The sequence below is a fragment of the Catharus ustulatus genome, chromosome 1 (assembly GCF_009819885.2).
Source record: "Catharus ustulatus isolate bCatUst1 chromosome 1, bCatUst1.pri.v2, whole genome shotgun sequence".
Classification (NCBI taxonomy): domain Eukaryota; kingdom Metazoa; phylum Chordata; class Aves; order Passeriformes; family Turdidae; genus Catharus; species Catharus ustulatus.
Window position 1 is genome coordinate 128,105,570 of NC_046221.1, and position 25,822 is coordinate 128,131,391.

The 25,822-nt window shown below is 38.8% G+C and overlaps 1 protein-coding gene across 4 annotated transcripts in view; it reads right to left on the bottom strand.

Annotated features, from left to right (window-relative positions):
• STAU2 (staufen double-stranded RNA binding protein 2) overlaps nucleotides 1-25,822 on the bottom strand; it is a 173,601-nt gene that overhangs the window by 133,718 nt on the left and 14,061 nt on the right. For 2 of the 4 annotated variants that reach the window (XM_033074603.2, XM_033074587.2), the window contains exons 2-5: nucleotides 20,021-20,228; nucleotides 18,848-18,978; nucleotides 14,117-14,276; nucleotides 10,456-10,591 (exon numbers count right to left, since the gene is read on the bottom strand). In XM_033074603.2, coding sequence (XP_032930494.1) covers nucleotides 10,456-10,591; nucleotides 14,117-14,276; nucleotides 18,848-18,978; nucleotides 20,021-20,219 — 626 coding nt within the window. In that variant the 5' untranslated portion in view covers nucleotides 20,220-20,228. Of the gene's footprint in view, nucleotides 1-10,455; nucleotides 10,592-14,116; nucleotides 14,277-18,847; nucleotides 18,979-20,020; nucleotides 20,229-21,423; nucleotides 21,466-25,822 lie in introns of those variants that run through there. The other 2 variants (XM_033074596.2, XM_033074613.1) reach the window with 2 other exon arrangements.

The following is a 25,822-nucleotide window of genomic DNA, read 5'->3' on the forward strand; positions in this document are numbered from 1 at the left end:
GTCCGTATCCTGAAAGTAAAGCTAGCTGTCTTAAATGCAGGGCTAGACAAAGAACACCCAGTGAGATGTAAAGCCAACAGACTGAAGTGATTCACAAGGTACTGGGGCAGGTTGTTGGCTCTGAGGGTCTTTGGATCAGAAGGTTTACAGGAAGTCTCTCAAGTGAAAGGGCAGTGTTGAAACACAGACATTAGGAAACCAAAGATAAGGATTGTATTATACCTCTTTATGTTTTCAGCCTCTGTGAGAACACGAAAAATCACATCTGAAACTTGGAGACACATCTGGAGCCAGATGCATTTTTTCCAGAGCAGAGAAAAATCTGAGGAAGTTAAAAACCCAAAAAAAAGAACACTGTCCACTGAAAAAACTTCAGGAGAATTAGTCAAAACATGAGCCAAGGACTACAGAAGGCAAAGGCACTCCTCTTAGCAGATAGAGAAAGAAAGCAAGTGTTCTGGGAAGGTTACTATATCCTGAAAGAAAATGAATAAAAACATTAATTAAGAAAAGATTGAAGCATTAGGGCTTAGGAGTTCCTCTACAAATAGGGCCAAGAGGTCATTGACAAAACTACTTCATCTAGAGCAAAGACTGTTTAGAATGATGCACTACTGTAAAATGTCATGCCTGATGCACCACACTTCAGGCACAAAGAGCAATGAAGCATCTAGATGCTCTACAATTAAGGCTAAAAAAATTTTAATGACAACAGGTAAGTGCATTGACTTGGAGAATGAAGAGACACTGTACTTGGAACACTAACCTCAAACCTTGCTCTCTATTCTGTCAGCTTGATTTTTAGCCTACATAACATTATTTTAACAGCTGTCAGTGTAATATTGTAAATACACTTAAGAGTATATATGCTATTGATCCCTCACAGGTTAAATGCAGCCATTAATGCAGTGGATGGTAGTGACAGGATGCATTTGTGGGAAGGATTATATGCACACTGTGCCAGAAGGACATGTCACCCAACACCATTTTGTGTGCATTGTGCAAATTCATGATAACAGGGTGAGGAGACTGCAGAAAAATCAATCTTGGGCAGAATTTAGTGGAAACTATAGATTCCATAGTAGAATCTGGGTTTTCTGATCCCAGCTACTCTATGTATTTTTAAGATTTAAAACACTGTAGAAATTAAATATTAGCTGTCAAAAAATTTACTGCAGGAATAAATATCCTCTGCCATTTAAGGAATTTCATTTTGCTTTAAGCCAACCATATAATCACTATTGTCTAAACTGATAGCTACTGGCAATGGCAAAGCTCATCACCTGCAAGCTCCCTTGCCACTGTTCTTTTGGGAAAACTATCTTAAGACAAACAGATGTTTCTGCTGTTTTAAACCAACAGGAAATGGACTTTCTCCCTTTTCCTTTCCTAGAAACAGATACTAGCAAAGAAAAATCTTAGCACAGCTGTACTCAACACTTTTCTTGTAACAATATGTCTGTGTGGGAGGCAGGCAACTAGTGGGAACAAATAGGCCAGGGGAAGTAAAATGTAGCATGCAGAAGATGAATACAAAGAATTAATTTGAAAGTCTGTGACTGGATTATTACACCATAATGTCACTACACTAGCCGGGGAAATAAAAGGGTGATGTACAAGACTTTAAGATATGATCTGAATCCTATCTCAAATGGTAATGTTCACAACTGAATTAAGTATCAGCTGGCAATCTCAGTCTCCAAGAAAATAGATGTTCAAATCATCGGAAAAGTTCTTTAGCACAAACAGACTGCAGGTTTGGTGGCCAATTGCAGCCTTGTCTTTAAGGAAATGTCTTTAGGTCAGGCCTGAGGAATGAATTAATATGATTAAATGCAGAATTCATGCTTTGTGCAGATAAACGAAACACTTAATTGTCACTGCTGGCAAACTGGCATCCTTTACTCACACTAGATTTACATAAAAAAAGAAAATTACCATTGAAGCTACTGCATGAGAGCCTCCATTATTACAGAAGATGAAAACGTGAAGAAAATTATGAGACAAAGCCTTGCAGAAAACCTGGTTTTAATTGATTTGTGCTGGAATTATGACAGTCTAAACTCATGAAAAGCTTCAGAATAGAAAAAGGCAACTTTTTTGAGAATGTTTTTGCTCAGAAATTCTTGCACAAATTCATGCTGCCATCTAATGGTCTAAATCAGCTATTTCTAGCTGAACAATTAAATCTGAACAATCACTTGCATTATTCTTTGGATTATTCTTTATTTCCCTAAGTTTTAATTTTTTGAAATTGATATCTGTTGTTCAGAATGAAATAATAGCATATTTAAGGAGATAAAACCTATTTTAACCAAACTTCTAATTTTTATTTCCAAGTAGGTTTCCAAGGTTTTTTTTCCCAAACTACTGGAAGGAGTGTGAGGAATGCAGAAAGGAGTTTTTGCAAAGTCAGTCAGTAAATATTTTTATCACCACACCTCTCAATCCTTAAAATACAAATTTTAAGAACAGAATTTTGCAACACTGACTGGAAATGCAGGCAAAGTACTTCTGAGTCTGGCTGTTTTAGGGGAAGAACATTGTGCCCTATGACTGAGGTCTGAAGCTGACAACTGTAGCAAAGTAAAAATCCCATTGGCACCCCACACTGCTCCCCCATAAACCAAGGGATTTGTTTGCTGTAGTCAGTACAACACAACAGGCTCCAGAACTGAGGACTGGGGAGCAAGCACTGGTCTCCACAGCCAAACAGCTTCTTGGAGCAGAACAGTACTTTATTCAATCAAAAGCATTTCAGTACTTGCGTGCCTGCCTCTCTTTAAAACTGCTATTACCCAGATATGACCCTAAAGAGTTTATTCTTTTAATACTTTTCTCTCTCGCTTTTCCCTGGGGAGAGATTGTTGTCTTTTTTTCAGTCCTTCCACTTCGACAGTCGATGACTCCCACTATAGCACTCATAAAATTATTGTAAATCAACATTCTTAGGATTATTTCTCAGAGCAGGATTCCGCTCTAGATTCAGATGCCTAAATTTAGGTATTTAGTTAATTTGTAGAAGCAAAGTTACTATAAAAGTGAAGCCCTGAAGAGATCCATACAAAACAATCTAGTTTAAGGCATGAAAAGCACCATTCTAGACTAGGAATCGTTCTGACTAATCCTTCCACTGGTTATAAAGGGAGACTGAGTTTCTAATGCACAGACAGAGACTATTTGAAAGGCATCTGAGCTTGGATCCAAATCCCACTAGCATCATGAAGAACTGCACCTAGCTGCCTAAACACAAGCACGCAGTACAATTTGAGATGCAGTAATGTACCTAAAACGTGCACATGAAGTGACACAAGACTGAACCATGAAACAGACAAGTTTCTCACAAATAGCTGAAGTCCTGGTGGATTATATGAAATGCTATGATGACTGAACATCACTTTTAGAGATTCCTTCACTTGCCTAAACTTAGCTACGCAGGGCCATTTGAAATGCCCTAGGGTATTTTGCCTGACCTTCCGCTGCCACTCTGGTAAAGGTCTTCTGTTAAATCCATTGGTCCCATGTGGATGTCTCACACACCCTAAGTTGTCTCAAGTGGCACTAGAGACCTATGTTTAGGCAACTTAGTGTCCCACATCTGCCACAGTATATTTGCTTGGGAAAAAAAATCTGCTTTACGCACAGCTGTGCATAAAATCCTCCTCTGTTGCAGCAAGCCCCAACATAAAGCCTCAATAATGGGAATTCAGCAACAGATATTAGGCTAATCATGTGCCTAGAGTAACAAAAAGACTCCATGGAGTAATCTGAATTTTACATTTTCCAGGCTGCTGGCTGATCTAATCAATAAGAGATCAAAGTCTTTCAGATCCAACAACCTTTTATTTTATGCACTGGAATATTTGTACCTCAAACAGATGAAGCTCTCCATGCAGAGAGCCGTCTTTTGCTAGAAGGTAAACAGGATGCTCAAGCAGCACAGAAGAACATCTAAAAGTCATTAAAATTTCAGACTTCATTCTCTTTCTATTAATTAGTTAACTGGGTTGTATAACTGTAGGTGTAGTTTTAGAGATGGTAATATCAATAGATTTTTACATTGTCTCCTGCATTGCAACCCACGCACCTCAAATTTGGCTTCTACAGCTGTTCCTCTGGCTAGATTTTCATTTTCCCCTCACAGGACTATGTAACTTTTGTGAAACAAATGAAGTTGGGTGAGGATTTAGACTGCATTACTAAACACTCATGTCAAGTAACACTTCCCTCAAATCTTTTCCCTTTGATGCACATATTAAATCTTAGGTCAGCATTCATAAAAGAAAAAAAACTTTTCATTTTATTCCATTCTTTCACCATACAATCTTTTATTAATATGACTTGACAATTTTAGTAATTTATCCAATAATCACACAGTCTATTCTCTCTTTGATCATTAGATTGGATAACATGTTAGTCCACCATGAAGCTAGCAGCTGCAGATGTAGCTGGCCCAAGACCAGCTCTCAAGCTTTCTTTTATTATCCCTCATTTTTAAAGCGCTTGTTCAGTATTTAGGCACTAGTCCACAGGGCTGATATACATCACTGCAGGAGCAGAGAAATCTAAGCAAACAGTTCCATGCAGTAACTGAGTACCCAGCAGGAGAGCAGTCTACCTGGCAGGTAGGAACTACATGCCCAGGTAGGGTGATACCCTGTGCTTTGTGGCCAGGCAGCATAGCTGGTTTCACAAGAGGCAAGGATATGCTGCTGCTTTATCTTTCTGAGTTTGGTCTTGCAAATGGCACTGTAAAGAAGCATTAATTAACATCAAAGAAAAATGTGCTCAGAACAGCGGAGCTATGGAAAAAGGGAAAAGGAGGAATGGTTTGTGCACTCTCCCATGCTCTGAGGAGAGAGGGGATAGTCTTCTCCTTAGTCTTTAGTACACAACATTTATGTAGGAAGAAGCAACCCTACACAAGACTAAGATGAAGGTTCAGTGCAGCAGAAACTGTCCAAGTGCACAGAAGCTGTAGTTTATCCTAGAGACACCACCGCTTTGCGTGACATGCTTGCAGAGCTATCACACCATCCAAATTCCTTAAAACCAAGCAAGAAACTGCTTTAATTACTTTCCTTCCGTTCTTTAGCTTGTCATTGTTTTGTATTCCCTTTGTTCCTATATTTCACAAGTGTTTTTAATTTTGAAACCTCTTTTTTTTATATAGATTTTTCAAGCTCTCTAGATTGTGGTGAGACACATATTAAGGAATTTTATATATTAAGAAAACAACTTCTGAATTCTCCCAAAACACAAGGGTTGGGTTTTATGATTTCTTTAACACTGCTTTCCAAACTAAAAAAATCAAAAGCTGTACAGTTTCTAGTGGTTTTATTTCTTGGCTGAAAGCTCTTAGTTTCGGTAAGTCTCTCAGATATAATTTGTTCTGTCACTTACAGACAGTCTACAGTTGAAAGTACTGCAGGACAATTAAATTTCAGGAATGACTCTCTTCAATTCTAACTGAAGAAAAAAGTAAAACAAACCAGTATTTAATGGTAACAAGGCAAGTTGGACAACCCTGTAGTCAGAATTGATACCTTATTTGATTGTTTAACTGCTCTAATTCAAATAGCCATGTTTTTAATTCTTCTTACATGGTTTAAGCCAATTACATTTAAGCCAGAGATGCCAGGGAGTATGGGTTCTAGCACTGGCTACAGACATGAGAGTATGCACATGTTTTGTGCTCAGCTCTGCCAATAGTTTTCAAACCTGACCTGCCATCTCAAGGCTGGGCCTGTGCTGAGTAGCGTGCCAGTTCTCCTGGCTCGTGCCAAACGCTGTGCTGACAAACATACAAACTACATCAGTCACCAACCCGGCCCTGAAAGCATCAGCACCTCCTTCCCCAGAGTCAGCCAGGAAAACTCTCAGATTCAAGAAGCCATAAAAAATGAAATATTCATGATTTGTAGCTTTTCTGTAACAGACAGTGTTTGAACTGAAAGGTCTTCATATGCCTTTGCTGCAAAATTGCTTGAAATTCCACCTGTATTTAATTTGGTTGTATATAACTGGTAAATTTTGAGTGCCAAAAGAGTATTTTCCTATATTATAATCTCTGTTAGGAATACAGAAACCTTTGTTAAATAAGTTGCCTAACGTGGCTGGATTCAGGGTTGACAACTTTTTCAAAAAGCTCTGTCTTAGCAGAGGCCTTCAAACCTGCTTTTACCAAACTTTCATGGATTTTATTTCAATAAAGAAAATCCAGAGAGGACTTCAAGTTCTTATCTACATATCTGAAATAAATTAACTGCAGATACCCAAACAACAGAGACCTAAGCTGGTAACTTCACCTGATTCAGCTCAGCATCACACAGACTTCATCAGCCTCTCATGAAACGTAGTATAACGGCAATGACCCAATGCTGTTAACAAGCTAGCCAGCACTGCATTCACTATCTTCAGTGAAGAGTCATGATGAAAACATTCATACCTCATCCAGTTCCAAGTTCCATTATTTTATCTACTTAGCTACCCTAAGAGGGTAGCTGACTTGTCCTGCACCTCCTAACTTAGCATGAAGAAGAAGAGATTTACAAGGCTAAAACCTTACCACAGCGTTATACACTGCCTTAAGTATCTTGCTCTCTGCCATGAGCTTTGCATGCACAAAGCTCTATCAACAGCCAGTATCCAACACCTACTCTGGTGCACCACTATCAGCACTGTAAGCAACAGGTAGCTAGAGCATGTCCCGATAAAAACCTTAGAATTACTATGCGAAGTGTTACAGGGAACATTTGCTGCATTGAAGAGAACACCTGTGGAAGGATGCTCAGTTTGGACATCTCATTGCTTGCCTTCCACACTGACAGCTAGGAAAACCTCCCCCTTTTCCTTTTTTCCTCCCACTTGTTTCCTTTCCTTTTCTCCATGAAAGTAGCTATCACCTTCACTAAAAACTTAGATCATCAGCTGCAGACCTTGCAAATGGATGTTGGCCCCTCACAACATCCTCTGTGCAACATACTGCCCAAATAAATACGCTCCATAGCATCTGAGAGAGTAGTCCTTTACACACTTAAATCAATCTAAGTTGCCTTTGCATTCCAAATACACCCTGGCCCTCTATGGTGAAGGCACAAGCTCCTGCGTAACTAGAAAAGAAGATGTCTAAGTACAGTTGTAAGCCAAGGAATAACTTCTCCTTTCCTTTCCCCCGCCAAAATTGATTAATTTTTGAGCAGCTCAGTTTCCAGTGCTGAAGGCAGGAAACATTCAGGGACACAAAGGCTGGGGACAAATGAAGGAGGAGGAATCACTGTCACTTTGACATAAATCATCTTTGCTTGACATGGAATCTAGCCATCAACTTTGCATACGAATTGCAGCTCTTGGATCATGTTTCCATGAGATACTGAAAAGGATCTTTTGTGCCACTTGAAACACTAGACTTTACTGGTATAGAGATATGCCCTGGAATGAACTAAATAATCTATTTTTTCCTCAAGGCATTAGTCTTGCCAGTATCAAAGTTTCCCTAATGCAATCTCCTGATCTTAGCCTGTATCTTCACCTGTTTGAAAAGCACATTTCTTTAAACAGAGACTAGTAAAGGGAATGCAGACACAGTATAAAAGACAAAGCTTCCGATTTATTTAACATATTTTGTATCTTCTTTTAATAAGAGAAAATACAGTCAAGAAACTAATGAAAATGAAAAAATACTTCATGCAGCATATTATCTACATTAATTCTCAAATCTTTTTTAAAACTGTCTATATCGTCTGCATTTATTTGGGTACTTCAGCAATACTTCTATTCCACTACCCAATTCCCAAAAATCAACAAAAAAATGCTAAATAAAATGTGGCAGTAAAAGAAAATAAATGTAACATATTATACCACAGGAACATAATACAGTGCTGTATCATATACTTCGTATTTCAAATTTCACTGGCTATTGTGTAACAGATCCAGACAGTCTCCAGGCTTGCCTGTGGTGAGGCTCAGTAGGAGGTGCCAAGCTGATTGGAAGAGGTGCAGGATAGTGCCCATCACAGCCAGTGCCCCATGGTGCAGCCCGGCTGATCCGCATGGGCTGTGCTGAGCTGCAGTGCCCATGCCCATCACAGGATGGGCTGTGCTGCTTAAATCCCTTGGCCACAGGACAGGTTGTGGTGATAGATGAGCTCCTGGACAGCTCCCCCTTGGCACCACTGCACGGCCCTGCCTTTATCTGACAGCACAGCACCAAGTTTTCACATGACCACGTTCCTGACTATTCCTGACAGGGTTGTCTCCTTGTAAGCAATTCCTGTAAGAGTGTGAATGACCCAGAGGGGTTAATCTCTGCTGAGGCTGAGGTCTGCAAGGTGTGGTGCCTGTGGGGTACAGTCCTGTTCAATGCCACATCACTCAGGGCCCAAGGTCACTGAAGGTATGGAAGATTATCTGTAATATTCTCTTCTTAAACCAGCAGGTCTAATAGACAGTATTTAAATGATGCCTTACAAAGTCTAAGTTCCTTTCCTACTGTCATCATAAAGGGCCAGCACCTCCCAATGCAAAACAAGGCAATGAACAATTATTTCTAACACAGTAGTCCATCACCAGTACTGTACAGATAATTTTTCTGTTTCTCCTTTACTCTGGCCTTCCTGTGTACACATGCTGTGTGCACAGTGGGTATGTGTTCATGCAGGTAGACAGGTATGTCCAGTTATTTACTACATAGTTTTAGTTTTTATTCAATTCACTACCCACAGTATTATGAGCTAGTCTGCACGGGTAACTGCACTCAAATAAGCACAATGAAAAAGCAAACATAGGTTGTGGCCTTCTGCCCCACCCAGCCTGTTTGTTTTGTGACCAGAAAAATCAAGTGGCCTTGGCTACCTAATGTGCCCAGAAAAATAATCTTCATCTATCATTTTACCCTAACACCAAAATAATGGCTCTCATGAATGGAAGTTTCCAAAGAAGCAACCTTTTAGATTGAGCTAGACACACTAATCATTTTCTAATAAAAGAAAAAATATTAAGAGTTAGTAACTGCTGAATGTTTTGATGTTCTATTTCCACCAATACCTTTACATAAGTTCAGATTCCAGAATTCTAGATTTTATGCCTTTAACTAGTTTTCATTTTTTCCAGTATAGTATTATATCTTCTAGTCAAGCTAATCTTACTATAAAAACAATTCAAATAAATGAAGGATTTCTAAATATTAAATGAAGTCATTTCAAGCACCATAATTAGCTTTTAAAACCATGATGTATGTAAGCAGAGGTCAGCAGTGACTAGAAATATGACCCAAGTGATACAAAAATCAGGCACTGTTCTGTAAAGTGATTAAAGGGTTTCTTCCACATTATTTTGGAAGTATTTTGGAGGTATTTTGTCTTCTATAATTCTCGGTATTGTTGCTATAAAACAACACAACCCACCAGCCAAGCAAATGAAAAGATACAACAAAAAAACTAACTCAGAATGAAGTGCTGAAACTCTACACTTACCAAGTTATCATGATTTAAGGGGAAAAGTAAAATAAAATTAAGTAAACCAAAATGTTTTCCTCAGAAAATTCTGAAATGCTGCTTTTTTTCAAAAAACTCCTTAATTTTTCAACATTGCAATAAATTCAATTTCTAATAAAGAGTAATTGTGAACCAAAACACTCCTTCAGAGTTCATACCCTCAATCTATATTTGATAATTATGAGATGCAGAAAAATTAAAATTAAATCCATCAAGCAAAGCTGTATTGAAAAAGTAACGTTTTTCACTGATAAACATGTGATTAGAATTTTCTGACCTGTTTTTGTTTGGTCTTTTCTCATATTACAGATCATATTTGGCCTCACTTTTGGAGCTTCAAAATGCCTGATCTAATACAGTTCCTCTGGGGACAAATATGTAAAAATGGGAAAACAACATATCTCAGAGAAAGAAGTTTTCCAGATTACAAATTGACATAGTACTAAATATAGGTTTCTAAACTGTGAAATAAACGATTTTTCCTAACTAAACTTTGAGGATAAGGAACTGAGAGAGCTGACCAAAAAGAACAGTTAAAAAGCCAGAAACCTGAGAATGGCTTCAAGCCAGTTTTCAAAATGCCATCCTTCCAATTTTATACTCAATTTCTAAGAAAAGAGTGCTTCATTTTTGATGCCGTAGATTCTAATCACATGATACGACAGCAAAGAAAAGCAAAACCTCTCTTTGAAGTTAATGCTCTGCCTCCTCACTACCAAGGCTATGTAATGTGCTTTTTAATGCACATCAAAAAATAAAAGCAGTTCTACACATCTTTATTTCTCGTGATGTGCTTAGGGCATTTGTCTCTTTTAGGAGGTAATTAGGCATGTTTCTAAATAAGACTGCAGACTCTCTTTAACAAAATTTTTAGTTTTCTTTTACTCTGAAATAACTTAGGAACTTAATGAATTTGTAACATAAGGATAAAAAAAAATAAAATAACAGAAAGAGTACAAACCTCTGATTGTACATGCCCCGGAAATTATAATTTGCTCTGTAATTGGGAATTGGCTTTGGATCTAATGGCCTGTAGATGGCAGGCTCTCCTCTTTTCATCGCCAAACCATTCAGCTCCACAGTTGGTGTTATACTGCCTGCAAAAAAAAACCAATGTAAGTAAGGTGATTTAAATACTGAAAAACCCACAAGCAGGACTGAGTTGCACAGACAGAGCTACACGATATTTTTTAACTCTTAAATTAAAAATATGCAACTAAAAAGAAATTTCAGTTTCTTTAAAAGATGGGAATATAGGTGCCAACTTAATCACCAGCAATGGAAAAGAACATTTAAACTCTCTCAGTGCATTCTCTATATAGTTTTATAGAGATTATAGAATCATATAGGGATTATGGAGATTACAGAATTCATAGAGATTCATAGAATCATAGTGGATTAATCTTCACATATGAATGAGAAAGTCAGTGTAATAATCAATAATCAAGCTGGTTATTAATCTTTCCAAAGTACTTATAATACATACATTTTGATACTTTCTGAACGAACTATAAAGATAAGAGAATAATGTGTCTTTCTGCTGAATACCATTAAATAAAACCACAAATAGAGCAAAGAGTCATTGAAAGAAGCATGAAGTAACAGGCATTACTGTAGCCATTCAGAAGCCTTACAACAAGTTAGAAAAAAGGTTTTATTTGCAAGACTTGAAAACCTAAGAACTAATGGTCTCATAGCAGTGATCTAAGACTGAACATACAGCTTCTGGAAATCAGTGCAACTACAGCCATCTACTGGTGATAGAATACAAAAACAGAAGGCAGCCACTACTTGCCCACTCGCACAGTTTAAAAAATGCCAAATAAGCTACATCCAGCTTCTTTATTTCTGGCTTTTTTTTCCTGTCTTAGATGAAACATTCAGCTACAGTAATCCCCATTTACACTGTTGTAAAAGAATCCTAAATGAGCTAAATGTGCATTCCAAAAAACAGACTTAATATATTCTGAAAATATTTTCATGGGAGTTTCAAATAAATCTACCCTTTAAAAGCTATGATTCATTTTCCAGTCTGACATTGAAGCTTTACATGCCAAATGATGAAAATGTTTATGCAACACTTACTCAGAAACTTATACCAACAACAATTCTTATAATTTCCAGGGCAAGATACCACTATAAAAATACAAAATGTAATTTTGATGAGAAGATACCTGTGCATATACAATGCACCTTTCTTGGAGCAAAATTACAGTGTTAGGTTACAAAATTTCTAATTAATTCTCTTAAAGTCTATTCCTCTTGTTATCAGATTTTCCCTCTAAGAATACACTCAAAGTCAAAAAACTCTAGAAACTCAGTAATACTCTGCAATGTCAAGAGCCAAGCTCAGAATCACTTTTAATAGAGGTTTGAGTCTCCTTCTTTCTAAGCAGCTAAAGTCACAATGACTGTGAAGCAAACAGGGCAAAAACAGTGTCCTGGGTCTGGAGAGGTAACGTGTTGATCTCCAAAGGAGCAAGAGAACACTACCACACCACTCTCAAACAATCCTTCATGGCTAATGCTCAGGATAATACTCACAAGTTCTAAAGGAAATTTATTCCCGCTTTTCTCTTTCCAACACAGAGATGATTAACTGCAAAATTATTTCATTTTAAGAAAGTGGCTGAAGAATATATTTTTAAAAGAGAGAGAGGGGTAGCCGGAAATTAAAGGGAAGAAAGGGAAAACAGAAAAGAGGTAGGAGGTAAAGGATTGTTTAAAAATAAAAACGAGAAAATATTCTCACCACTTCTTTTCCTTCACATTAGTCTGAAATGAAGTTAGGATTTTATTCTTTATTGATTAAGGCAGATCACTAAGCATGTGCATGAGATGTGTACCTCAGAAGGTTTTGCATGCACTGAAGGCAACTTGCAGGTAACAGCTCAAAATGAAGGATGCAAGACACCAGTATACATTCTTTCTATTATTGAGAAAACTCAGCATGCAGGAAATTACCTGCCAAATTTCTCATGCCTTTTGTTTATGCCAGAGATGCAATTTCACAGAATTGGACTGAATAATATGTCCAATTTCCTTGAAAAGTTAGCTAAAATAACTCTTTGGAAAATGTGTTTTAGTTAATTCAGTCCTGTTTTCTCTTTTTGCTTACGGTTGATCACATACCATCACTTTGTACACATCTAAGAATTACAGTAATTTCACGAATACAAGCCGCAGCAAGAAGACTAAAATTTTGGTGGAAACCCGAAAATGCGGCCAATATTCCGGTGCGGCTAATCTATTAACAAAAATGTGATGTCTGCCCTTACCTAGTATCATGCTGGTCCAGTCCCGAGCCAAAACAGTCTGAAATCCATGGTTTCCCGTTGTTCCGACAATGAACCAATCAGAGAACAGCTTATTGCCTGCCTGTGGATGGCGGCGTTACTGAGGGGCGGGGGTTGTTATCGGGGTGAGTTACCTCGGCAGTTCGATAAAAGTGTGTGATATTTCTCTGTACTTTTTAAAGTGTTTTCAGTCTTGTGCGGCTACGGGGCTGGCTGGGCTCGCAGGGAGAGGGCTGGGGGAGCCTCTCTCCCCGCAGGGAGAGGGATGAAGCGGGCAATCAGCTCGCAGGGAGAGGGCTGGGGGAGCTGCTCAGCCCGCAGGGAGAGGGCTACAACGGCCGCTCTCCCCGCAGTCGCAACGGCTACAACGGGGCCGCTGCCCCTGCGGGGCTGCGAGGGCCAGAGCGGCGCTCCCCCCGCGGGCCGCGGGGGCTAAAACAGGGCCGCTCCCCCCGCGGGCTGCGAGGGCCAGAGCGGCGCTCCCCCCGCGGGCCGCGGGGGCTAAAACGGGGCCGCTTCCCCCGCGGGCTGCGAGGGCCAGAGCGGTGCTCCCCCCGCGGGCCACGGGGGCTAAAACGGGGCCGCTTCCCCCGCGGGCTGCGAGGGCCAGAGCGGCGCTCCCCCCGCGGGCCGCGGGGGCTAAAACGGGGCCGCTTCCCCCGCGGACTGCGAGGGCCAGAGCGGCGCTCCCCCCGCGGGCCGCAAGGGCTACAACGGCCGCTCCTGTGCCAGCACGGAGCACGGAGATGTGGCTCCGCTTGGAGCTCAGATGCCTGCCCGCGCGGCTGAGCGGTTGTTTAAAGGTAACGCGGATCCATTGGGAATGCTCGCAAAATGACCACACTATTGTTCCTGTCTTTTTCGGCTTGTAAATAAAGGGTGTGTCTTTTTTCACTTGGAAACAATGTTTCCGAGGTCGGCAGTAAGCCAGTAAGCCCCAGCGATCCCGCGATTGTGTTACTAAATGACGATTTTGTGAAAGTTCGCTGCGAACTAAAGTGCGGCTAATATTCCGGGTGCGGCTTATCTATTAACAAAGGCAACAATGTTGCCAACACACCAGCAGTGCAGCTTATATTCTGTGCGGCTTGTATTCGTGAATTTACTGTACCTAAATCATACATTCCCTTACAGTTCAACCATTTTAGGCATGTGCATTAAAAATTCTTCTATGAAAGCTCAGTAGAGGTCCTGCGTTATCCAATCATACTATAGTTATGTTGATTTTCATCCTACAAATTTAAGTATCTTGTTAAAATTACTTATTTAGTGCTATAATATGCCAACACTTCAACAAGATCTAACACTCAGAGGAAAGTGTCGTACCTGGATTATTGTTTACATTGTTTTTGGGTGGTCTAGGCGTTGGTTTGGGAAGGGTAGTTTCATTCAACGCTTTGCTAGCAGCAGCATGTTGGGCCTTTTTAATACTGCTTCCTTCAGCTTCCCATGTCTGTTCTCCAAGAGTCAGCTGCACTGTGAACATCTTCAAAGACAAAGAACAGGTAAACACTGGCAAGATTATCACTGTGGATTAGAACAATCTGTATAAAAGCTTCCAGGGCTGAAGAGAAACCATGCTCTCTTTTCATTGTATTCAACTCCCAGACAACGCATCTGATTCTTCCAGAGATCAGTGAGACCTTATCAGTGAGGAACATTTGGCCTTTCAAATCACAAAGTAAAACAGTGTAATAGTAATGTCAATTATCAAAGAACAGAATAATACTTAAACCAAGTAAGAATAATTTCAAACTGATCCTCTGCTCTTAGAAGACTATGTACAGCTAAGAATGCATTTCTTCATATATTTGAATATGTGTAGTCATTTTACTTGTAGAAAACAAATGCTAAACATGCTACTGAGAAAAAAAAAATTTTGTAATAATTACGAATTAATATAAATGATTACAAATTTCTCAAGGCAGCAGAGAATTTGGCTCTGATAGTTTTACAGAGTGAATTAACTTCTCACATACCCAGATTTCTAAAAATAATGTCTTTTGCTAGGACAGAGTCACAACTCAAATATGTTCAAAAAGATAAAGTAAGAAACAAAAGAAATATTATCTTTTTAAACGAAACTGCAGTTCTTACTGTAAAATCTATAGTGAGGACAGAAACCATAAACCTCCAGAGTTCTGAAATGGACTAACTGATAAAAACTACATATTTCAAATTCTGTGATAGACAGCTATTTTAAGTATCCATGCCGTGCAAATTGTGCAGATAACACTCAATCCATGTTTAAGATATTAGATAGAGTCTATCTTCTGTATGATACATAAATGTTCTGTTTAAATTTGAACATCTGAGAACAAGGGGAGGAAGGCTAGGAACTCAATATATTTGCCATATAATCCCCAGATAAAAGGCAGGACTTAATAGTCAGATACATACAGAAAACTAAGATACACCTACCTCAGAAAATGAACTAACTTACTTGAGTCAACAGGAAAAAAAATCTACATATTAGTATGAGAAGTATATAAAGTAAAATTTTAATTTTAACAGCTCTCAAAATTTTTAACTTTTTTAAACTTGCTAGATCCCAGACCAGGATTTTAGAGATGAATACACTGGGCAGTCTTTAAATCTGCCTTTACATACACATTTTTTAGCATGTACTTGCAAAGAAGCATTTAAACACAAGTATGTATGTGTCTCCCAACTCAGCCCTCTGCACACGCACACACTGCATTTAAACTGAATGCTATAAATACATACTCGTGTCTTAATTACAGCCTTGAGGTTTGGCCTACTGTAATTTTCAGAAGCACAATGCAAAGCTGTATCACAGCTCCTATTGCCCTGTTGTTTTTGCCACAGCAGTCACAACAATTTCCGTATGGAATAAAGAGAGAAATAGTCTCTTAATTTTACACTCTGTCAAATGCTACCCCCACCTAAGATGGGTATTAGAGCTAAATACCCATAATTACATAAATTACCTACAAACATACATCCTTATTATTAAAAAAGTTGAAATTTGATTTCTGGGTTTGGAGTTAATGTATTTTATATTTTACAAGAAACTATCAGTGTATTATTTTTACAGGAGGAGGAAAATCCTGAATTTAAATGAAAATATGATTAATAATAGCTACTTATCTACGTATAACTCTTAGTGCTTCGAGCAATAAACAGGAACTCAGGATGATAAACGGTTTGCTCAGTGAACTTCTGCCAGTCAGAGCACCTTCTCACTTAACACATCTGCCAAAAAAACTCCTGCAAAAACCCACACAGAGAAGCAGGTTTACTCCTTTACTAAAGGAATAAACCTGCTTAAATCCAAACTCTGTAACAGACAATGGAACATTCAAGTTCTGGAATACCAGAGCTAACAGTTCTGCTACTGACTAAGAGACATTTCTCACCTGAGGTAATTTCTGTTCCTTACACCCAACATAATTTACCTGATGTCCAGAAAGCAGGAATGAAAAGACCACCATGCTTGTTCTTGCTTTCGCTCTGCTGTGCTTGCAAGGTCAGCCTCTCTAAGTTCTGACAACTCTTTACTCCTCACTTCTTCTGTGTAAAACCTTCTCTTCCTCTTCCCAGCTTGTGAAGTGCTACATCCCTTACCCCTTTCCCTCTTTTCTGTACCACCATCCGCTTTCTTTTGCCACTGCTCCTTTTAAATTTGTGTCTTGAAATGACACTGACATGGAAGGACATGATCGATCTGACTCCCATACTCCAAAACATCATTTATGCTAACAAAGACTTCCTGATTTTTCTTATAATGAAGAATCCACCTGGAGGGCAGACTCCTAGAAACCCTAACTGCACTCTTAGGAAGAGCCCCTTCTCTCCCAATTGCACTGTTGCTATTTTTTCCATTTCACCTCAATTGTCTAAACTTATTTTCCAGAGACAACTAAACAAAAGGGTATGAAAATTTACTAGCATTTGTGGACACAACACAAACACCTATCTTGTAGAGCACCTCTGAAAACTGTGAAAACCACCAGTGGTCGGGAACACAGTATGTGTAGGAGCAAAGCAATGTGAGAAACTCCTTGAATGGCAAAGAGTAACAGCAGCATTACATCCTTCAGGTCATGCTTCCCAGGACAGATTCAGGTCTGTTTCACATATTCTGTCAAGTGTATCATCATATTACTAGCAAGACATGATACTAAACAGCTAAGAGAGTCATAATAAATTCTATTTCTTTCTTTACTTTTCATTGTTCAAAACCTGCATAATCTTATTAATATCACCATTGTTCTTCATCCATTTATCTATTTTTTAATCTCACTACACAGATCAAAATTAGACTTAATATCCTTCTAAGTCCATAGAGCACATAACCATATTTTTTTACCACTATGAGCACAACTAAAATAATGAGGTAAACTGAAAAACTGGAAAATTAAGAAATTCACTGGAAGTTTGGCTTTCAGAAGTGCAGGTAATGCAGATTTAAGTAATTTCACTGACATCAGTTCCTTTAAAAGTAATAACAAATATATCACAGAATCAATAAAGTTGGAAAAGACCTCTAAGATTATCGAGTCCAAACTTTGACCGAACACCACTACACCACACAAACCATAGCACTAAGTGCCATGTCCAGTCATTTCTTGAAAACTTCCAGGGATGGCTATTCCATCACCTCCCTGGGCAGTCCATTCCAATGCTTAACCACCCCTTCAGACAAAAAAAAAATTCATTATGTCCAAACAGAGCATCCACAGCACAGTTTGAGGTTATGTCCTCCTACCCTGTTGCCAATTGCTTGGGAGAAGGGCTCCCCCTTCCATATGTGAACAACTTCTTATCCTACTAAAATTTTAAGTATAATACTCAAATCTCCTCACTGCTGAGGAGAACTACCAAAACCACACTGCAACCAATTATTTTTTCACAGAAATGGAAAAAAGGTAACAAAATCAACACAACAGCAAAAAGTTACAGAAAGTCCAACAAATTCAATATGCTAAACCTAAAACCAAGCAGCCAGTGTAACCTGCGATGCCAAAGGTCTCCAGGAAGAGCACTTCAATTTCCATTTGCTATGAGGAATGCTAAAAGCAGCCCTGCACCTGTGACATCATTTCCACCACTGTAACACGTTCAGCAACGCCAGCTAGAGCTGAAGGTCGGTGATTTGCCAGTTCTGCACTACCTGGTAACACAGTGTGCACCACAGAAACAAGGGGCAAGGGCACAGACAGCCCATGAGGAGCTGAAACTGTTACTAACCCACACCTTGGCCCCACTGCCTCATGTGATTTGGCCACTTCAGAAATAGTAAGTACAAAGAAGCAACTAATTATGCCAGTGTCTCACTCAGGTTTTCCAGGATTTTCTCCTCCTCCAGTTTGCTCCTAACTAGGGAGGAAATTCAAAATTATACCCAAAAATTACCATGAGGATATTCCTCTGTATTCCCCACCTGAAAGCATCCTAATTTTTACTTATTAAGTTGGACATCCAAATTGATACATGAACTGGCCAGAATTAACTATCAATTCACTAGAAATTTCTATGCTATAATCACATTAGGAGTTTTAGTATAACCCTACATTGTAAAATTGCACAGTAATAAAGTTTGTGCCCTAGAATGCAAGATTCAAAGATAGACTATCAACTTCATGGACAAAGAATTGCATCAATACGCACTTTAAAAAATGCCACAAATTTGTCATCACCTGCATTACCATGAAACAAATGCAGAGGTAGTTATCAGAAGCATGCTGACTGCAAGAAAGATTCACGCAGTCTAAAAAGCAAGTGCTCCAGAAAGATTAAGAAGGAAGGGTGGCAATACCCTAAAAAGACCTTCATGAGGTCTATATAAAGACCAGCAAATATAAATTCAAAGATTAGAGACAAAGTAAAGTTCAAAGTGATCTACAGGGCTTCTGTAACATAAATACAGGCATACTTTCTGAAAGTGTGGTAAAAAAAGCAGCAAAATAAAGAACAGGAAGAAAGCCCTTACACTAGAAATGTTGCTGGGTTTGACAAGCACATTTGTCCAAACCATGGTATTATCTGTTCAGCATGTAAGGTATGGCTCATCACCTGGAACTGTGACCTTACCTTGGCATGAGCAGGCCCTCTTTCATTCAGAAGCTTATACTGGGGTTGAATTCTATTGAAACGGGCTAACTCATTTACCAGACACATTGGAGTTTTCTCTTTGGGGTTTGCCATGTTATCTTGGAGAGGAGCTGTAAATAAAGAGTCTGTAAAGTTTTTGTGGAGAAATGTACTCTTCACAACTTCACAAAGCTTTGCAAAAGCAGCATGCTTAGAAAATACTTTGGCTAAAACACAACTTTTGCATATATGCTAAATACAAAGTTTAAATACCATTTATGTATTAATCACATGAGAATATGTAGTTCACAATAACAATTTTGATTACATGCAATTAAAATGCCCCCAAAACTATTTCTTTCCAAAATGTCTTTATGAAAGATGACAGTGCAGGAGAGCATACGCATATTCTGTATTTTCTGTGCCACCAAAGTCTACTGTCAGGAGTATACTGGTTCCTGGAATTGACTACTGTTTCAGAATGGTTTTTCCACACTTTGAAGCAGAAGTGGGTAGCACAAGAGTTATGAGACAAACACAGTGGATGAAACCCAGTGGTTTCTGCCAGCTTCTTCCCAGTGTTTTACTTTCCTCACAATACTGAAGTCACTCTCAGAACACTCCCATAGAACACCTCCCCCTTTTAGGATTTAGTTCTGATTTTTTTAGACTGTTACACTTTTTGTGGGTTTTTTTGCAATTTATTTGTATTTATCCCTAACACACACATTATCATTTCTTGCTTAAATTGTTAGGACAACACTTCTGCATTTTATACTCAGTTCAGCATAGGAACTACAGTGTTTATTAGGCCACAAAGGAAACATCAAATACTGCCAAGCAGTCAGAAGACATTCTGTTCTGGGAAGAGAAATAAACTTGGAGACCTTCCTGCCCCACTAAAACTTCTCTATAAAAGATACACTGAGAATTTGACAAAATAGACATGTTCTTTCCCGAGCTTTTAAATCATTGATCAAAACTTCACTCCAAATCTGAGGTCAATAACGAAACAAAACATAGTAAAGAGTTCATTTAGCCAAAACATTTTTCTCTATGGGGTTTCTCCCTTATTTTAATCCTCTTTAAGACCTAATTATTATCTTTTTCAATTAACAAGTCATCAAAAAGATTACTTTGAACACCAAAGAAAATATATCTGGACCAGCTTACCTGGTGAGTTGTTCAAAGACGCAGGATCCACAAGGCTGGCAGTAGGACTGCTACAGCTGGCAGCTGATTCTGAAATGGATCCATTCATTGAGGATGGCAGACTCAGTGTATTTGTAGTTGTAACTGGCAGGGGTAGCACCACAGGGGCCATGGTGGGTCCAGACAGGTTTGCTGTAGTCTGCATTTTAACTTGTGCCATTGCCTGTCACTGCAACAAATACATTATTATCAGCAGGGCATTTTGCATTTTGAATGTCCAAAGATTACAGTGGTATTAGTAACACTCCTGTTTTGCTCCTGGATCTGGGTCACAAAACTGTCGACAAAAGTCATGCCTCTACAAACATTACTTCCAAATGGATGCACAGAGAAGCAGAGCTCAGAGCCAAAGAACATCACCTGCACACCCTGGCTCCAGGTTCTGTTTTTCAATGGTGGGGTCGCCCTGCCTGAAATATAGCAGGAAGAATTACTGTCCTAGAATTAAATTCTACACAATTACTCTGCAGCTGAGATAAGCACTTGCCAGTATCTTCAAAAGAAGATGACTTTGCAACCAACTGCCATAGCAAACTTGCAAACTTTGCCATTGTTTTTCCAGTAAAGTGCACCTAAAGTATCAAATTAGGCCACAAGAGAAAAATCCCTATTTTTTTGGCCTGTTACCAAACTAGAAAAGAGAGGGAAAAAAAAAGAAACAAAAAGAGAAGAAAGTACAAACAAACAAGCAAAAAAAAATCAAATATGCAAGTTCTTAAAAAAAAATCACTGCTTATTCAGTCAGCAGGTGGAGTACTTAAATCCTTGCATATATTAGCGGCAGAGGTACCAGGATTTCCTAAACTAGCCTTTAACCCAGTGGCTAAAACGTTTACCTGGAATATGCCACACATTAATTACCTCTTTTCATGTGCCCAAATTTGTTTCTTTATTGCTAATACCTGTTTTCAGGCTAGGTCTACATGCATAAACAAACCAGGGTGAGGGCAGAACTCCACACTACTCACTGAGAGTATGCTCCTTGGCAAAATTTGGGCTACTGGTTGAAAACTCCTGCTACTGCAAAAACCACACAGGAACAGTTTAGGGGCCTGCAGGCATCCTAGGTAATCCACTCAATTAAGAGAGAAACCAGTCATTGTCAGTCTTCTGGGAAAAAGGTTTGGGCTTCTCCTGTCCCACAGGCATCCTGTCCCATAGGAGCAGGATGATATATTTTAGTCAGCAGCATGCACACAGACTGTATTATTCAAGGTTCATACATGTGAGCTGATCTGTACAGAGTGGATAGAGAGACAAAACCTGTGCGAGCAACTGGGACTTCTCCCAGCAGCACCTCTGGCTGCACTGGCTAAGGTAGAGCAGGGGCCCAGCTCCCATCCATCACAGGCAGCATCCCTTACCACTAAGCTCTTAGCTCCTTCTGCTGGGGTAATTCTTTCTCCCTAGAAAAAAAAAAAAAAAAAAAAAAAAGAAAAATCTAAAAAAAAACCCCAAAAAGCACCCCAACGAAACAAACCTATTCAACACTTGAAAAAAACTTTCTAATGAAGGGCTTATTGAAATGAATAACCTATATAAAAAAATTTTGATTACCATCAGTATTTTTGTCCTCTCCCCCCACCAATCCATTAAAAATATCCAAGTATATTTACTCAGAGGGACAGTATTATTTGATTAAGACCCCAAATCACTCATTATACCTTGGAGTACAAGAACTTTAATACAGTTGCACTAGTATAATGAAAATAATAAATCCTATTACTGTGACTCTGTGCTTTGGAGAAGAGGTTCAGACTGGAATGCCATTTTTATTACTGAGGAAATACAGATAACTGATTCAAATCTCTGGAAAGGCAAAAGTAAAAAAAACTAAAAACTGAGATGCAATCACCCGCACTTCTCGTAAGTATCTTTGGTAAAATACTAATAGTGACAGATTTAAAATATACATAAGCAGTTTGCTATATGTTCAAATACCTCATGTGTTCAAAAATGTACTAAATTCATACTGTACAAATCCTACTATCACTTCACAGCAAATGCCATTCCATACAGCAGTATTGTTAGAAAAGCCTAACTTAAAGACTGAGAAGGTGTAGAACTGTAGAAATCTTTGGTATACAATACTTCTGCATCTGATTTTAAATACATTAGTATAAACAGGAATTAATTGAAAAGTTTCTTAATTGTAAACATTAAAGTCAATGGTGGCAGAATCAGGCCATATGTTTTAAATGTATTTAAAATGAAACCAACGTAACATGAAATACCATCCAAACTCACAGTATTTACAGAATTCTAGCCTACAAACATGAGTACAAGTAAAGCATCACTCATATGGTGAAATACTGCATGAAATACTACTGAACACCTGGTCTTGAGCCCTGCCAGTTGTGAATTACCACTTCAGCTTCCAGTATTTTAAAAGCTTATTCTTCATGAAAGCAGAACTTACTAATAACCAAATAAAATATTATGCTCTGATACTGATGTTCTAAGCAGAGAAATTGTGGGATGGATCCTTTCCTATTATTAAGGATAAAACAAGAACAATCAGTTTAAGAATAGTATCAAGGAACTGCAAAAATGAACAAGACAAGGTTTGGGGGAGAAAAAGACACTAAAAGTACATTGAAAATTCAATTCTGAAATCAGAATTTATCATAACATATTGGGTATTGGGTGCTTTTTTAAAAATGTATCTAAAGCTGCAGGACTCCTACAAGAAACTAACTATTTTGTAAATTAATCTCTATAAGCAAAGATGCCCAGGCAGTAATATAATCATGGGGACTAACTCTTAAGCAGATGAGATATGGAGATACTAAATTTGTAATCAATTCTAAAAATCCACTAGTAGAGAGAGAATAGAAAGAATACAGTTGATACAGTGATGGCACATTATTTTCACACTACCAGGTAGCCAATCTTTGATGTCATGACAAAAGGTGACAAAAACTCTATGTACCACCTTTTCACCAGTTTTGTACTATTTTATAAACAGTGAAGCAAAAACATTTTGGGGCCTTTCAGCCACAAGCACAAACAAAGTAAAATACACTGCTACATAAAATGTAGGACTTGGGGGAAAGAGATTTCACTAAGCTGGTCAGAGATGAAATGCATTTATATAATCAAAATATTTTTTGCAGATATCTTCTATGCAGATATTTTTGGAAAATCTGACATATACAAAAGGGATGGTTCACTTAGAATACTAAGATTACAATTAGAGAAGTCCCCACACCCCATTTCAAATGGCTACCCGACTCACATCTAGGAAATTCTTACACCTAAGTGTCTCCAGAGAGACAGACAGAAGTTCAGCAGTGGTTATGGACACTTGTACCTCTCAGAGAAAACTGGACTGCACAGCTGTGCCTCCCAGCTTTGTGCCTTTACTCAGCTGCCACATCAAGACACCACAGAAACAGTATTTCCTAATGTTTTAATCACACACATCTATCCAATCAAAGTCTGCAAAGTCACAGTCCTGCCATTTTTGTAAGGCTACACTGCAGCTTACGGTGTCTTATGAGATGCTGCAATGGTTTCTCCATGTAATCTCACCCACACAGATGCAATAGAAATGCAACAGCAAACACATAGAGGGATGCAAATATACTAGAATCGCATTTTACTTCACTTTCCCTTTTGAGCACTTAGTACATAGGTAGCTACACAGGTTTCATTAAACAGCTGGTATTGACCTTCTTATCAAATTATGTACAAGCCGAGAATTTCCCTGACAGACTAAAAATGACCAACAAAACAAACTCACACAAAAACAACAAAACTAAACTCCTCACATTTTAAAGTGAAAATATTGCTGTAAAATAGTCCATTCATTTTTTTAATATATCAGGAAACACAACGTTGTGAGTTGACTATGTCTGTATACCAGGTGACCACAAAAGCTGCTCTATGGCTCACCACCTCAGCTGCACAGGGGAAAGAAAATATAATGAAAGACTTGTGGTCTAGACAAGTGCATGAAAAGATCACTCACCAGTTACTGTCACATGCAGAACAAACTCAGCTTGGGGAGATTAAATGAATTTACTGTCAATCAAATCAGAGTAGAAAAACAAGAAATAAAAACTAAATCTTAAGAACACCTTCCTCCCACCCATTCCTTCTTCTCAGGCTTAAATTTACTCCTGAATTCTCCATGATCCAGAGGGATGGCAAATGGGGGTTACAGCCAGTTCATCACATGTTGTCTCTGCCACTCCATCCTACTACAGGGAAGACTCCTCATATTCTTCCTCTGCTCCAGCTGGGGTCCCTCCACAAATTTCTTCAATATGAGTCCTTCACAAGCTGCAGTTCTTTGTGAACTATTCCAGTGTGGATCCCTTCCACAGAGTGGCATCCTTCAGGAACAGAATGCTCCAGCAGGGGCCTCCCAAAGGGTCACAAGTCATGCCAGTAAATCTGCTCCAGCACGAACTCCTCTCTCTCCCTATGGGGCCACAGACCCTGGGGTCTCCCCCATGGGCTGTGGGTGGATCTCTGCTCCACTATGGACCTTCATGGCCTGCAGGGGCACAGCTTTCACCATGGGCAGCAGAAGAGTCTCTGCTCTGGTGCCTGGAGCACCTCCTGCCCTCCTTCTGCACTGAACTTGGTGTCCACAGAGCTGTTTCGCTCACATATTCTCACTCCTCTCCTCTCCTGCTGCACTTTCTGTGGTGCGACTTTTCCTGCTTCTTAAATCTGTTATCCCACAGACACTACCAACAACACTGAGGGCTCAGCCTTGGCTGGTAGCAGATTCATTTCAGAGCCAGCTGGCACTGGCTCCATAGGACACAAGTGAAACTTCTGGCAACTTCTCACAAAAGCCACCCCTGTAGTCCCCGTTACCAAAACCTGGCCACGCAAACCCACTACAAATATTATTACATTTACAGGCGCAGAATACTTTTTAAAATTGTGAATACACTCGTATCATGCTAAAAGCACCATGCAATATAAAGAATTAGTTAACACTTTTTCTGATTATTATTACTTTCTGTATTTTTCTGGAATCATTTTATAGCCTTAGATCTTGTGGCATAAAATATGAACTAAATGCTCAGGTGAAATTATTTTCAGACTATGTCACAGTAATTGAATAAATAAAGACAGATAAAGTAGATAAAACACCACAAAAGGCAAAAAGCATGGACAATGAGTTTTCAAATCAAATACACTTGTTCAACATGGGAAAATAGAAAAAGCAGTATTAGAAAAACAAGTTGCATGCACAATCAACAGATAGAGAAACTAATGATCTGAACAGCCAGAACAGAAGGCTGGACTTCATCTATACAGAAAGTGAAAATGCACATATGCAGTAGAGTCACCACACAGTATGTCGTGGTGGTACATACTACATACTTGTGAAGGACTTGACAAATGGAACTGATGAGGGTCAGCCACTGCTGAGCGAGAAAAGTTACTTGGCATACCTTGTATTTTATATAACCAAGAGTTCTGCTTATACCTTCTGATCAGTGTCCATTTTTCACAACAGTATTACATTAATGATCCCAGATCCTTTTCTGCAGAACTGCTACCCAGCAGGTTCTAGCCTGTGCTCTCTTTGTGAATCTGTTTCTTAGCTAATGAGACTTTATTCTTGCCTTTCTTGAATTTTCTTATTTAAAAAACCCCCAACAAAACAGAAAAAAAGACAATAATTTATTTTTTTCAAGATCACATCAAATTTTAATTCTAATTCCAAAATGTTTACAAGTTTTCACTAAGTCAGCTTTATAGAAACTACAAATTTAATAAGTATACCATTTCATC